The 16,598-nt window shown below is 40.3% G+C and overlaps 1 protein-coding gene across 3 annotated transcripts in view; it reads right to left on the bottom strand.

The window, feature by feature from the left end:
• The window catches only part of PREX2 (phosphatidylinositol-3,4,5-trisphosphate dependent Rac exchange factor 2), a 286,917-nt gene that overhangs the window by 124,724 nt on the left and 145,595 nt on the right, over positions 1 to 16,598 (bottom strand). For all 3 annotated transcript variants that reach the window (XM_067017094.1, XM_059042584.2, XM_067017095.1), the window contains exons 20-23: positions 12,719 to 12,855; positions 9,494 to 9,611; positions 6,475 to 6,659; positions 4,247 to 4,408 (exon numbers count right to left, since the gene is read on the bottom strand). In XM_067017094.1, coding sequence (XP_066873195.1) covers positions 4,247 to 4,408; positions 6,475 to 6,659; positions 9,494 to 9,611; positions 12,719 to 12,855 — 602 coding nt within the window. The remainder of the gene's footprint in view (positions 1 to 4,246; positions 4,409 to 6,474; positions 6,660 to 9,493; positions 9,612 to 12,718; positions 12,856 to 16,598) is intronic.

Here is a 16,598-nt window from a genome sequence, read left to right as displayed (position 1 = left end):
CCTGGTGGCGCAGTGGTTAAGAATGTCAGTGCAGGGGACACGGGTTCGAGCCCTGGTCCGGGAAGATCCCACATGCCGCGGAGCAACTAAGCCCGTGCGCCATAACTACTGAAGCCTGCGCGCCTAAAGCCCGTGCTCCGCAACAAGAGAAGCCACCGCAGTGAGAAGCCCGCGCACCGCTACGAAGAGTAGCCCCCGCTCGCGGCAACTAGAGAAAGCCCGCGTGCAGCAACGAAGACCCAACGCAACCAAAAATAAATACAAATTAAAAAAAAGAAAATCACTGGAAAAAAAAATCACATTTGGTCAGGTTTCCTTTTTAACTGCATCCAACTAAAATCCTCCTTTCTGGCCCAGGCAGTACGTCAACTCTTCATCAATCAGATCAGTCTCATTTCTAAGTCTCTGCCTTCATTTATGATCTCTCCCTTTACTTGAGGGTCGTCTCTCCTCCTCTGCACTCTGACAGATCTTTCCAGTTGATAGGAGCTAGCATCTGCTGACCACTCAGTCCGGGATGATTTCTCCATGACTGAAATGCTATTGCCCTTGCAGTCAAAACCATACTGTTTAGCACATCAGCTGTGTAGCAAAGTATCAACTACAGGGAAACAAACAACAACCAGTTTTAGAATAAAAGGGAGCAAGGTTCAAATTCCACTGCTGCCCCCAGCTGTGTGCCTTTGAGAAAGTTACCTGGTCCCTCAGAACTTCAGTCACTTCATGAAATGGATAAAATGGATGATTAAAATGAAATGGATAACATGTCTCATATCACTGTGTTGGTAAGATGACACAACACAGGCAAACTGTAAATTACAGCTAGCATGCAACACCTGATATAGACTGTTATAAACTGTTGTGTGCTCTATAATGGCACAGAGGACCAGCATGTAGAGCAAGGCGCTGGGTGCCAGCATGTTCAACCATTCATGGCGACACCTCCTAGTAGGCTAAGTAGTAGTATTATTACTTCATGTATTTTGACATTTCTTCCCAAGCAGATTGTATGTGGGGGAGGGCAGACTTCTTCAAATAACTGACTTAAGCCCCTATTGCCTACGTAAAAGACACACATTTCCTAAGTATTTCCTCAGTCTTCCTGTCCCATCCTGCAACAAACTTGCTTTTGTGAACCTGAGTTTTTGACCAATGCTCTTTCATTAAAGAGTGTCTTAAAAATATCTGCCACATAAAACAAATTGCTGCTCCTTTTGCAGGGCTATGCTTATGGACACTGGCCAGACATTCCTGGTGTTGCCTCTTTGAAATCCAGGGTGAGAGATTTCCTTTAGAACTTAGACCAAGAAAACCTGTGCTTCTCTTAAGAAACATGTATGTATCGCAGGTATGCTGATAAATAAGTAACAGACTGTGTTTCCCTTTTCATTTTGGCCATCAGGAAGCTGAAGGCCAAATATAATGTTCCACTTGAGCAAGTAAACAGAGTCTTAGGACCTGCTTACCTATAGCCCCTCTTTCCCTGATGGTCTATACCATCTCTTCTAATATAGCTTTATCTCTAAATTTACCTACTCATTTTCCTCCAATATTCATCCTCTCCTTCTTTCTTTTAGTAATAAAATTCCTCGAGTTTTAGTTTGGCACATGGATGCCTAGTTTGAGACTACATTTCCCAGCCTCCCTTTCACTAAACAACAGGATGTGAACAGTAGTGATGTGTACAACTTCTGGGTCCTGCCCTCAAAAGGAAGCGCTTTACTCTCCACTTCCTGTTTCCCCTTCTAAGGGGCATTCATTCAGACACGGTGGTGGTGCACCAAGTTTGGCTTTGCGGAAGAGGGCAATATCCTAGGGGAGAAAACAAAAATATACAAGGATCCCTAGAATATCATCAAGCCCCACCTCACTGGACTCCTATCAGACTGTACTTTCATGTGAGTGAGAAATAAACTTTCGATCTGGTTTAAGCCTCTGTTGTCTTGGTCCTTCTTAAAGCAGCTGAATCAATACCCTATGTAATATACCCTCATCTTAATGTTTTATTTTTATTTCTATATTTTACCTTTTCTTATGTGTATTTCTTGAAGCTACTTCTACCGCTTTTGCTGTTTGAATGAATGGAGAGAAGAAAATAGGAACGAAATGCAAAAAAGGCAGAAAAATGACACTCGCAAAAGTGACAAGCTTGACAGCCAGAATCTGTCTGAACCCTCCCATACTTTATACAGATCCGTCTCTGAAGTAGAATGACTCTCTTTTCAAAATGTGTTCAAAAGCGGACTACTAATTTGCATTTTTTTAGAGATTTTAAATTTCACTTCAAATCCTTGTCACCTCTCATAGAGACGGGAGAAGTAAAAAGAACACCTTCCGTTCTTCAGCTTCAACGAGACATATTCATGGAATCTTTCCCAAACTTAAAGAGGTCAATAGCAATCATGGAAAGAGGGTGAACAGATGTGACAGTTATGCAGTGATCTTGAATATTTTTTCTTCATGTAAATGGACTTATAAAAAATTATGACATCAATACATATTCAACTTAAGAAGTCTAACAGTGTAGGAAATGCTTAAAGAAAAACACAGTGGGGCTTCCCTGGTGGCGCAGTGGTTGCGAGTCCGCCTGCTGATGCAGGGGACGCGGGTTCGTGCCCCGGTCCCGGAAGATCCCACGTGCCGCGGAGCGGCTGGGCCCGTGAGCCATGGCCGCTGAGCCTCCGTGTCCGGAGCCTGTGCTCCGCAACCGGAGAGGCCACAACAGTGAGAGGCCCGAGTACCGCAAAAAAAAAAAAAAAAAAGAAAAAAAAAGAAAAACACAGTGAGCCCTCTTCCCCTTCCCCTACCTGAGGCGACCAAACTGAAATCCCTTGGGTATTTGTTCACACATTTCCCTATTTTTGTATGGACATATCTGGACACATATTGACTTATCTTTTATCTGCCATACCAAACATAGACAGTTAACTCATCTTCATAAACACTGGGATAAATAATATTTCCCAGTATGACTACCAAAATTTAAGCAACCAGCCTCACTTTGAGGGAAATAATTAGCTAGCCTCCCACTGACACAGACAGAAAAAAAAGAAAGAAAGAAAACCTACTATATGTTTTAGAGATCAATTTTTATTTATTCTACCTCTAAAATATACCCTCGAGTTCACCAAATGTTCTCTGTCTTCCCCAGAGTCCAAGCCATGACCGTCGCTCAGCTGGACTATTGCAATCGCTTCCCACCCCTCTCTACGCCTCACTTCTTGCCGCTTGCAATCCATTCCTACAGAGGAACCAGCACGATCTTTCAAACACCTAAATTAGATGAAGTCATCCTTCTAGCTAAAATTTTCCAACTGCTTCTCATCGATGTAAGAAGAAAATCCAAACGCCTTCCGAAGTCCCGAAAGGTGCAAAGAGCTTCCACGGCACCTCAGACCTGTCCCTGCCAAAGCCTCCACCCTTATGACTGACTGGTCACTCTTCCCCTGACACCCTGACCTTCTTTTTGCTTCGGGGCCTCTGTACCAGCTGCTCTGTCTACCTGGACGCTTCTCCCTCCCATTTAAAGGAAGAGTTCTACTTGTCATTTCGACGCGAGTTTCCCAGACAGGCTTTCTCTATAGCCACCCAGACTAGAGTTCCCACCCTGGCACTTCCCACCGCAGCTTTCCTCCTAACTCTCTCCAATATTTGATTTTGCCCCTTTGTAGAGATTTAATTACTTCGTTGCTGTCTCCCCCACTCAAATGGAAGCATCGTGAGAGGAAAGACCTTCTCTCCTTTGCTGCCGTATTCCTGGTACCAAGCAACACTGCTTCACACACTAAAGGTGCTCAATTAATACGTCAAATGAATGAGGCAATGAATCCATTTAAAACAGCCGATGCTCCATGTACTTTCTGAGTGAGGGCTCTGTTCCCTCTGTCAAGAGAACAGGGAAAGAAGAACTAGAGTGTAATAATAAAAATCTGATTTCAGAATTAGGTGGCCTGGATTTAAATTCCAACTCTATTCTTGCCAGTAAGTAATTTAATTCTTTAGGCCTCAGTTATTATATTTGGAAAATGTGGAAAAATGGCCTAGCTTACAAGCTTGCAGAGATCAAATGAGGCAAAGGATGTAAAGGCATTCAAAAAACTCTAAAATGTTACATAAATGTTATCATTATTTCAATAAAGCAGTACATAAATAAGTAATGAACAATATCAAGAATTGAATTAAATTTGACATTAAAATAATCATTTAAGTAATAATTATTTGTAAAATACATACATAGAGCATTTACCTTTTTATAACTGGATATTCTCTGACATATGCGCTCAATTTTTTCATTGCAAACAGCACTGAATTTACTCTGAAGGTCAGTAGGAATCACCTCGTTCAAAGAGTTAAGGCTGGTGCAGTTTTGTACAAAATGATCATCGCTTTTAGCCAGGGCTTCAAGAATCTGTAGACACACATACACATACACACAAAATAGAACAAGAAAATAAAACCTTCAAAATCATCCAAAGAAAATTCTCACAATTCCACAGCACAGGGTGACTTTCCCCAGGGTGCTTCTTTTAGCTGCCTGGGATTTGCATGTTCAATAAACCCTGGCAGTGAAGTGATGGATCTGTGTGTCTGGAATCTCCTATTTCCCCTTCTGCTGGCTATAAAACGCTGTCTGAGGGAGGTGAGGGGACTTCAAAGACTCCCTGCTGGATAAATCAGTGCACTCTGATGTGGGAACACACTGCCCATATTTTAGTCAGAGTTACTCAGAACATGTTTTTTTTTCTCAGTTTGGTAGTAGAGCAACAAAAACTAAGGAAAACCATATCCTTGCTTGCTACTGAGAGCCTAGTACAGAGAGTGCACGTAACAAATGTTTGCTGAAGGAATGAATAAATGAGACTTTCTCTTGATAAAGTAAAAAGCAATGTTGCTTTCAGTGTCTGAACTCCATCTGATAAAACATTAGATAAAAGCATCCATATGACATATTCAACTAGTAAATCCTTTTGGCTGTTTTAATCAATTATCAGGCTGTGTGTGTGTGTGTGTGTGTGTGTGTGTGTGTGTGTGTACACCATGAATCACTGAGAATTTCCCATGAACTGAGAATTAATTATGTTTATTATTTATATGTAGCATTCATGATTGTTCAAAGATCACAAGGACTGATTACACCCTTACCTGACAGTTTTATAATATTGTGTGAGACAACCTATAGATGCTGTGTTTATTTGACCTCCTTTACCACCTCCATTTCCCTGTCTTGCAGAATATAGAGTGTGAGTTTTTTGTTTAATCACTAGTCTAGAAATTAGAGCTCACTTTATCATTAGCAGTGTGACCTTGGTTAAATTTCCTAATTTCTTTGACTTTCTTTTCTTCATGTGTAAAACAGAAATATGTGTAGACTAAGTTGTACAGTTGTCATATATAAAAATATCCATGTAATCTTGCCAACTTGAAATCCCTAGAAAAGGAGATCAAATAATTACAATAACCTGATCTCAAACTCTTCCATAGATCCTCTTAATAGTATAATGTAGCTGGGAAGGGGTTGCATTTTGAAATATAGATTCTCTATTAGTAGGTACATATAGCGGTACAATGCCAACAGAATGATGGGATTTTTTCAAAAGTTAACTTTCAGAATATAAAACAAAAACATAAAATAATTATTTTTGAAATAGTGCATTTGGATTTTTGTATTATTTTTCTTCCACTAAAATAAAAAAATACATATTATTAATGCTAGATCTATCTCAACGACACACATTCAAAACAAGAATTGAAATGAAGAAATAAAGGCAGCAAAGCTATACAAAAGCAGATGGAACACGAAAGCTCCAGCCTGTGGAGGGTCCAACAGGAGTCTGACCGATTTACCTTGTGGAAGGATCATGAAAAGCAAACACAGGGTTGCCTCTTACTTAGCATATGTTCTATCCATTTGGATGAAGACCCCCTTTCTCCCTTCCTGTTTTGCTGTAGTCTAAGGACTAAGCACAAGATCCTTTGCAACTAAGAATTGTATAAATACCTAAAGATCTATTCATACACTGATCTCTAAGCTTCAAGCAATTTTATGAAATATACATGAGATTTGCAGAATTTGCATGCGTTTTACTACTTCAAATATTCTTCACAGGATTATGTACATTTAGGAAAGTACCACCTGTCATGAAAACCGTCTGAAACGTATTCATGATACTGAATTAACAGACGTAGTAAACTTACTAAATGCAAAGACACCTTTGCCAAATCACTAACGCTCGCCTGGGCAAACGTCCCATCTAACAGGACACTGTGCTCCAAGAGATCAATTCAAAACAAAACAAAACAAAACGACTGTACCTAAACTGAGTAATGGGGGAAAAAAAGAACAAGAAAAAGAACTTGAATGAGTGGACAGCTGAAACATGTACAGCTATTTACATTCTTTAAACTGGGAGTGAGGGAGGGTTTCAGCTGCTTAACCGAGAACAAAATCCCTTCCTTTGCAGGGATCGCTCGCACCTTGGCAGTGAGGCTGAAGAAACCTTTGGGCTCTACCATCTTCTCCACCACGTTGCACTTGATCCCGGCGGTGCTGTCATACTCGTACACGACGCCATACTCTAGGTGGACGTTATCCACCGTCAGACTCACGTGCTCCTTCTTTCCGTCGATGATTGCCATGGTGTTGAGCTTGTCAATTACCTCTGGAATGAATACAATTTTAATCCAGCACATTCAGGAAGGGTTTGTTAGTCTCTTCAAATAATCTGAGTCTCTTTGAATAATTTTTAAAGAGTTCTTTAAAGGGTGACTAAATTTGCTGTGCTAAATGAAGCATCTATTCTCTTTTTTTTTAACATCTTTATTGGAGCATAATTGCTTTACAATGGTGTGTTAGTTTCGAAGCGTCTATTCTTGTTAACATTTTTAAAAATAAGAACATTTTAAAAATTACATGATTGACCAATCCAAATCTTACCACTCTAACAGGACTAGTCTTATCTTTGCACACCCATTTTGATCTATGGACCATGTGTATGCCTATTTATACCTTTATCAACATTAAACGTACAATTTTTTCATTAAAAGCATGCATAACTTAAAGTCAGGGCTCCTAAAACTGCCTCAAACATTGGATGAATATTTTCTCAAAGCAGAAAAAATACAGAAAACCATATTGAAGAAGCAGAAAGGAGATGGAATAATTATTTTTTTTAAGCAGAGAGTGCCTGAATTGTCCCAAACAGCATCTTCTGAAGCTGACTCATTGCGAAAATGTGTCACTGTTCACTGTAATAAAGTTTCCATCTGGAATGTATTCCTATAGGGTTTTGGCCAACAATCAGTCAGCTAGGGGAAAAAACACCTAAAGCCTCAAGCAAGAAACTGCTGAGAAATCTAACAGTAAATATTAAATAGGCGAAAACAGTATATTAGTTTACTTAACACAATTAAGCCCTAGAATAGCAGAAACAGTAAATATAAAATAGACAAAAGCAGGGCTTCCCTGTTGGTGAAGTGGTTAAGAATCAAACTGCCAATGCAGGGGACATGGGTTCGAGCCCTGGTCCGGGAAGATCCCACATGCCAAGGAGCAACTAAGCCCATGCGCCGCAACTACTGAGTATGCACTCTGGAGCCCGTGAGCCACAACTACCGAGCCCACGTGTCACAACTACTGAAGCCCCGCGCACCTAGAGCCTGTGCTCCGCAACAAGAGAAGCCACTGCAATGAGAAGCCCGCGCACCACAACAAAGAGTAGTCCCTGCTCTCCGCAACTAGAGAAAGCCCACGCGCAGCAACGAAGACCCAAAGCAGCCAAAGATAAATAAATAAATTTACTTTAAAAAAATAGGCAAAAGCAGAAAAATGGTTTTCTTGAAAATAATTAAGTCTAAGAATAGCTATAAATCAATTTCCAGAGCCTCTCATTAACCCATTCTGCCTTTCACTGTGGCACCAATGATGATTAGCAAAAACTAACTATAAATGAGGAATAAAAGCCTCAAGATAAGGTCCTGAGATTTGTCCTGGTTTGAATAAATAAAAGAGCTGATTTCGCACTACAGCTTTGCTGCTCCAATGAGATTGAAATATTTCTGATGTTGTTCATGATCCGAGCAGCTCCTCCCAAGTGGTCTTCCAGGAATGGAGGGAAAACCGCTTTTCCTAAGTACCCCCACATGATTCAGTGTGCATAGCAAATTCTCCAGCTATGCGGGTTTGGAAGAACCTAGTAGTACAATAAAAATGTCCAGAGACATCCACCAAGAGTATAAGTGGAAAGATACCAAGAAAATGTAGGAGAGGATTCAAGGACTTCCATGAAAAAGTTTATAATGATATTTCAGGGTATTTGTTAAATGCAAACGTAAATGTAGTTGCCTCAGTCCCTTCACGCTTCGCCACTGAATACAGTGACCTGCAGGTTTGCTTCACTGAGAAAACAGAAATGCTATGAGTCCTTATCAAAAGATCTCTCTCGGGCTTCCCTGGTGGCGCAGTGGTTGAGAATCCGCCTGCCGACGCAGGGGACGCGGGTTCGTGCCCCGGTCCGGGAAGATCCCACGTGCTGCGGAGCGGCTGGGCCCGTGAGCCGTGGCCGCTGAGCCTGCGCGTCCGGAGCCTGTGCTCCGCAACGGGAGAGGCCACAACAGTGAGAGCCCCGCGTACCGCAAAAAGATCTCTCTCCCCCTCAAACTCATGTTATTAGTTTGCCTCCTTCATTACTGTAAGAATACAGTAAAAGTTACTTGAATCAGGAACGTATTTTCAAAACAAGGACCTACTGTATAGCACAGGGAACTATATTCAATATCTTATAACCTATAAAGGAAAAAACTCTGAAAAAGGATACATATGTATGTATAACAATCACTTTGCTGTACACCTGAAACTTACACAACATTGTAAATCAACTATATTTCTATTTAAAAGAAAAGGAAAAAAATGTATTTTCAAAGGAACTATGGACCTTCTAAACTAGGGCTTCTCATACTGTAATGTACATACAGATAAGATAAGATCTTCTTAAAATGGAGATTCTCATTCAGTAGATCTGGGGTGGGGCTGAGATTCTGCATCTCTGTCTTACTCAGGTGATGCTGATACTGCTGGTTTGTGAACCACAGCGGAGTGGGAAGGTACACACAATGTTTAAACTCAAAATAAGGAAACATCGTAACGTGGGTTTGAAAGCTCATTCCACTACTTACTAGCTGGGGCACGTCCATCCACCTATATGGGTCTCTATTTCTTCTCCCATAAAATGAGAATGATGATAATCACACCTTTAATAAATTTTCGTTTTTGATGACTTAATGAGATAATCCACGTAAAACATTTAGTAAAGTACCTAAGAAAGTGTCATAGCTATTCTGTTAGTCACCAGCAATTATGACTTAAGGATTTGACGTGACATCTATTTGAGATGACTAAGAAGTGGCTTGAACATATAAGGTTTTCAGTAACTGGGACTCGGCAATGGCACGTGGACAAAATACTACAGGGCAATGAGGAGAAAAAGCAGGAACCCACCTTCTACTTTACAGTCAAAAGCATCCCCTGCTTCATCTCCTGGGGGTTTGGAGTTAGACTTCTGAAGGTCTTCCTGAGCGCTCTCAATGCTGTTATAAACCCATTGAATGGAATCTTGCTGGAAATGAGGGAGAGAAAGAAACCTCAGAGGTATTAGTGCTTCCTGAAATGCATATCCATTTCATAAACCTGCTTCAAAAGGAGAGTTGACAATTTCACTTATTCTTCTAGTTTAAATACAATAAAATACAGTAACATTTGAAAGAGAAGGAAAATCAATGTCAGAAACTCATAGAAAGTCAGTGGCATTACTTTTCAACAGGGACTTCCCTGGTGAGGCAGTGGTTAAGAATCCGTCTGCCAATGCAGGGGACATAGGTTCGAGCCCTGGTCCGGGAAGATCCCACATGCCGCGGAGCAACTAAGCCCGTGAGCCACAACTATGGCGTCTGCACTCTAGAGCCCACAAGCCACAACCACTGAAGCCAGTGTGCCTAGAGTCCATGCTCTGCAAGAAGAGAAGCCACCGCAGTGAGAAGTCTGCGCACCACGCCACAGAGTAGCCCCCACTCGCTGCAACTAGAGAAAGCACGCGCGCAGCAATGAAGACCCAACACAGCCAAAAATAAATAAATTTTTTTAAAAAAGATTACTAAGTCAGTGAGAATCTGATAGGATGATAAAACTAAAAAGAAAATGTTTTTCAACAAACTGACATTTTTAAGCTTGAGATTTTTTCTCCCAAAGATAGATAGGCTTTTAAATAAGATGTATTTCCCAAATGTCTTAAATGACTCAAGTCTATCTCAAAATGAATTATAAATTACATTTTTTAAAAAATTAAGGGTACTTTTAAAATTTATTTATTTATTTATTTTTAGCTGTGTTGGGTCTTCGTTTCTGTGCGAGGGCTTTCTCTAGTTGTGGCAAGCGGGGGCCACTCTTCATCACGGTGCACGGGCCTCTCACTATCGCGGCCTCTCTTGTTGCGGAGCACAGGCTCCAGACGCGCAGGCTCAGTAGTTGTGGCTCACGGGCCTAGTTGCTCCGCGGCATGTGGGATCTTCCCGGACCAGGGCTCGAACCCGTGTCCCCTGCATTGGCAGGCGGATTCTCAACCACTGCACGACCAGGGAAGCCCCTATAAATTACAGTTTAAAATAAATATTAGATGGGCACTTTTCTGAAGAAGCAATGCTCTATAATTGTACAAATGATTTAAATGCTCTCCTAAGAGTCACATATGTTTCAACACATTTAATGGTTTTTGTGAATCAAACCAATACGAAAATTGGAAGAACACCTTTTATCTCATGGGGTTCCCAATTGATATAACTATCTTTTAATCCTCCCACGTCATAAATCATCCTATATTTTCATTGAAGTAGCAGTTCCTGTCTTATTTAGATAAATGAGAGATGAAACGGCTACCAAGTAATGCTTTCAGGGTTGCATTACTACTTAAATGTTTGTACTTTTCCTAGGTAAGATGATAAGCTGAGTTGCATGACTGAAGTGTGATATAATTTGTACTATCCATTTTTCTCTTGTATTAACTTCACAATTGTGTTTGATTATTATATTGCTATCCATCATTAAAATGTTAGTTAACATTTAATCACTCAAGGACGCCTTGGTGACCTGTTGTGGCCTCCGAGGAACCACATCCCCCAGAGTTCACACCTTTGTGTAGCTCCTTCCCACACTCAACCTGGGCTTGGTCACGTGATCTGACTCTTCAAAGGGAAAGCAGTAGCAAGCATGATGTAAAGAGCTGACTGCCTGCAATACTCCCTCTTGAAACCCAGACACCACGCAGAAAGGAGAATTCTGTTACGGAATGGAAAGGAAGGTCAGGTGGAGGGGCTCTGGAGTGAGAGGTCATCAGGAGGAGAACCCCAGAACCAGTCAGTTCCCAGCAGAACAAAGCCACATCAGGACGAAGCCCTCACAGGAGCCAACACCCAGTCAACCCGGAGAACCAAGAGAAACAATTAATCACTGTTCTAAGTCATGGGACACTCTGTTCTGTGGCAATGGATACCCAATAGAGCATGTTATTCAGTTAGTGAATTTTTCTGTCCATTTATTGCTTTTCTTAATTATTTCACTGATCAACACCTCTCCAACAAGGAAGACAGGGGAAATGAAAAGAAATGGAACTCAAATCAATTTGGCTACTTTAAAAAATTTTGATAGAAGGGGAAAAATTTGATCACTTAAGTAGTATCTTTTGAAAACTTCATTTACTAATACAGTTCAATAAATATTTATTTATTAAACTACTGTCAGTCCAAATAACCTACACATCTATTGTGAATTCCAATCTGCTGTGCTCATTTGACCTCAATTAGTAAGCAAAATTGATCAGCTCTTTTCTTGTGGGCTCAGTATTTTGCAGGATGTCAGTCCTGGCCTAGGAGAAAATAGCCATTCATCTTTCTGTTTTGGACACAAAGTCATATACTCAAATCTAGAAAAGAGTACTTCACCAAGCATGACAGAAAAAAATAGAAAGCCTGTCCTTTAAAATTCCTTTTGCACTCAGTTAATTAATTTGAGAGAATTTTCTCTTATAATCCAACACTCCCTTGTATCTCATGAGATAATAAGCTTTACTTATCATTAGGATTCTAATTTTATTTTTGTATAGCACTTAAACTTTGGATCAGAGGACAGTGCTTAGAATTTTAAGTAATGGCAAGCACATATTGGTATTTTCTTTTAAAAGCTAAATCCAGCTACGTAAATAAAAAGATATCCAACAGTCAATCACAGACGCTATAAAACCCACAATTTTTTCTCTTTCACAGAAGTTTTATAATAAACAGTGTAAGCATTTATCATTCATATATACAGACGGAGGTATGCACTGACTATTACAGATTCTAAGGCAATCACAAGAGTCAAGAAAACAGTTCAGACCTTTGGATTTCAATTTGATAAACAGTTAGCTATTTGAAAACTCATCACAATGAAAATGAAAATAGCCCAGAGTACTTTATAAACTGGTGATAAAACTGTAGCAGCAAAATGTGGCCATTTAAGCAGAATCGATTATAACTAATTATGCAGCTAAAACAAGCATTATGAGATTGAAAGTTCTGCACTTAAACGTGAACTTGTCAGTGGAAACCACAAACAGCCCTGGCACTATCCCATGCTGTCCCCGGGGCCTTCTGTGCAAGTTTGCGATTACAGCTACACCAGCCAAGGGTAATTTACCTTCGTTGGTCTCCTGTACTTCCTGCAGGCCGTGACATGGGCAATAACACTGGCGTGTGTCTCTTTGCTGACATTGATTCCATTTACTTTGATGATACACTGCCCAGGGTGAAGACCAGCGGCTGCAGCCACAGTTCCTTTAAATACAAATGAGAAAAGTGCCAAAAACTAATTTTAGGAATATGATTCATTTTTATCCCATATACCGTAAGGAAAGCAATTTTAAAGTATGGTAAACATCCAGCTAGCATGTTCTTGATAAATCTGGCTCTGACAGCAATGCCCTCTCAAAAATTCCCTGCTTTTTAACTGGCCATTCAAACTGTGTTGAACAACTATCTTCCCACCCCCTGAAGAATTAGTTTGAAGAGATACTGTGAAGAGAACTTTATAATGCTAATCAGTTATTTTCCCTTTCAAATGTCTAACCGATCTAATTTTCTAAATATGCATATATAATGGCACAATGAGAAAGCCAGAAATACAGGACTTTTTACCTTCTTTTAGTCTACAAAATCTCTAAATACTTAAACAGTATTCACTTTCATTTTTTAAAATGCCAACAATTAAAAGAAATTCTTAAGGAAAAAAATCAAATCAATTAGCAACTAGGAGTGGACTGGATTTGCTAAGAAAAATAAGAGTTCAGGATACGTACAAAGGGTCAGGAACCAGACAATTTGTGGAGAATAAAATTAATCAAAAAACATCAACTGTCCATCATTTATTTGCAGATATAGTGGCATATCCTAACAGGTGAGTTAAGATCTTCAGAACCTTCCAATCATTACCATTTGATATTCCGAGCAAATCAACATTTACAAAGCACCATTGCTAAATACAATGTACATAATTAACATCAATGATTATAAAACTTATAAGTATGTTAGGAGAGCCTTCCTTTGTAAGCAATTTCTCCCATGAAGGAATTATGAAACATCTTAAAGAACATAATTTATATTCAAGAAAACAGTATACATTTCTTCTCACTAAAATTCACTCCCAGAAATATTAAGTGGTTTTTCTGGATTGAGCTGAGTCTTGAGGGAGGGAAGGAAAATCGCAGCAGAAAGAACAGCCTAGAATCTTAAAAAAAAAGGTACAAATGAACTTATCTACAAAACAGAAGTAGAGTGACAGACGTAGAAAACAAATTTATGGTTACCAGGGGGTGCTGGGGAGGAGGGATACCCTGGGAGACTGGGAATGACATATACATATTACGATATATGAAATCGATAGCTAATAAGGACAGGGGACTCTGTATAGCCCAGGGAGCTCTACTCAGTCCTCTGTAATGGCCTATATGGGAAAAGAATCTAAAAAACAGTGGATGTATGTATACGTATAAGTGATTCACTGTGCTGTACACCAGAAGCTAACACAACACTGTAAATCAACTCTGCTCCAATAAAAAAATTTTTTTTTTAAAGAAGAAGAAAAAGAACCTGAAAAAAGGCACTGAGTCAAGAATAACCTGGACATTTGGGAACCACAGGAGCAGTCAGTGTGAGCTTAGAATGAGAGTGGGTGAGAGAGACTGGAGAGCAAAGCAGAGGCAGGTGGTGAAGTCTCTGTGCGCTTTGCGTGAAGTCCTAAGGGTGAACCTTACTATACACGCAAGAGGAAAAACATTTAAGAATTTTAAGCAGAGAAGTGACACGATCGCTCCCAACCCTCCCCTATGCAAACAGAGGATGGCTCATCGGAGTTTAAGTCAAAAATCTAAATCACAGCAAGCATCCACTGCGAACTCCCAGGATGGAATTAAGGTAGCGTTAGTTATAAAGGGGAGAACGAGATCAAGTATCTGATGCTTGATGATGGCACTGACGGAAAGGCTCTAGCCTGCACTCGGGGTCACTCCTGTGCCTTCGGACTCAGTGACTGCGTAGATGGCGTTATTTAAATAAAGAGAGAATACAGAAGGTAAAGCAGCTTCAGAGAATAGATAAAAAGTTCAGTTGGGGATAATACTGGGTTTCTTAAGGTGCCAAAGGTGCATTTAGGTGGAGATGTTTAATAAACAATTAGATCTAGGCTATAGAACTCAAGAGATCTGGGCGGGAGAAAGAGATTTAGAAATCCCCAGCAAAGAGGATCAATATGATTGTTTACGGAGAGCAAGAAGGCAAAGAAGAGAAGAGAGTGCCAACAGTTCAGGGGTCAACAGATGAAGAGCTGGCAGAGGAGGGGTAGGAGAAAAACCTGAAAAGTACCATCTCAGAAATCAAGACAATGAACGTTTTAGGCCAACGAGGGCAGTCAGTTTAAACAAATGCAGCAGAATATTCAATTAAGACAAGAACTCCCAATGTCCATTGTATTTTCCAGTTAAGTCCATGATTACTCTTATAAGACATGGGTTACTCTTGGAGACGTGGGTAGGAGGTGGGAGGAGATGTCTATAGCACAGGGCTAAAATTCAAATAGGAAGTGAGGAAAGCCCAGCATTTCAGGAAGTTTGGCATGACAAAAATAAGTTCTGACAGCATTACTCTAGAGCGAAGGGTCTCAATCTTTGACATGCATACAGATCACCTGGGGGTCTTGTTAAAATACAGATTCTGATTCAGTAAGTCTTAGATGGGGCCTGGGATTCTGCATGTCTAACCAGCTCCCAGGTGATGCCAATGCTGTAGGTCTGTGGACCTCACTCTGTGTAGCGAGGATCTAGAGAGGAAACTACGGAAGAGGGAAGGTTTTGTATTTACTGTTCAGTTTAAGACAGCTTTGTTTCTTTGTTTATTTCAATGAGAAACAACTGAGCATGTTTATAGCCTCTACTATAGAAATCCAGTGGAGAGAAAGGTTGAAAATTCTGGAAACAGAATATCTGACAGTGTAATACCCCAGAGGAGGAATCTGAAGGGGTGGACTCCAGAATATCTGTAGAGATATTAACCTTGAACTCCAGAGAGGAAAATGGAAGACCTCTTCCTCTAGACTAGGAGAAAAATTGGTGATGGTAAAACAGCCAACAACGTGTGCAAAAAAAAAAAAAAGGTGTGGGACTTGGAGGGCTTCATACCTGGGAGACTGAATATGTCTGTGAGGTGAAAACGGAAATCATCATGGGGGACAGGAGGCAATAATGAACAGAAAAAGAGACAGCTGATCAGACACATAAAAAGACTGCTGAGTAGTAACAGGGGCTCAGTAAAAGACATGACAGTGAATTGGGATGATACTAATTCCACATCCATGATAGTGTTTTCCTAGCTGCTCAGGAGAGAAAGCAAAGAATGTAGTTAGGTTTATCCAAAGCTGAAATAAGGTGGTCTGGATGCACCTGAGGTATAAGCACAAGAGGACCCTGGATGTACCTGGGAGACAGGGATGAGAGGACCCTAACAGTGCGGACAAGACTGATGGAAGTGACCCACCACGGGGATAAAGCTGGCAAAGGAAGGAAGTGGCACTTTGAGGGATATAATCAACCAGGAGAAAAGGAGAAGGATCCCGAGATTGGAGGTCCCAATGGAATTTTGTTTTAACATTTTTTGTTGAAGAACCAACCAAATTTTAAGGCAACCAGATAAGAGACCCAAAAAAGAGACTGTAGTCAGAAATTGGCATATTAGAATTGTAGATTCCACAGGTGAAAGTCCAATTATTGATATGCTCTAGTGTGTGACCATGGGGAAAGGGCTGAAGAAGAAAAATGGGAAAGAAGTTTATTTTTCTTATGGCAAAATTACAGTGCAAAAGGAAACCACAGACTAATACCATATTTAATATACACTCGAAAGGAAAAGCACATGAGTCTTTCTTTTACTCTTCAGAAGCAAAAAGCATAGTAACCAGAATTGGCCCTACCCTCTGATTAAGTTCCCCAAATACAACCCTGCTCTTTAAAAGATACTGTAATAGGGAAACA

Source organism: Kogia breviceps, chromosome 17 (assembly GCF_026419965.1).
Source record: "Kogia breviceps isolate mKogBre1 chromosome 17, mKogBre1 haplotype 1, whole genome shotgun sequence".
NCBI lineage: Eukaryota > Metazoa > Chordata > Mammalia > Artiodactyla > Physeteridae > Kogia > Kogia breviceps.
This window is presented reverse-complemented; position numbering and strand designations above follow the sequence as displayed.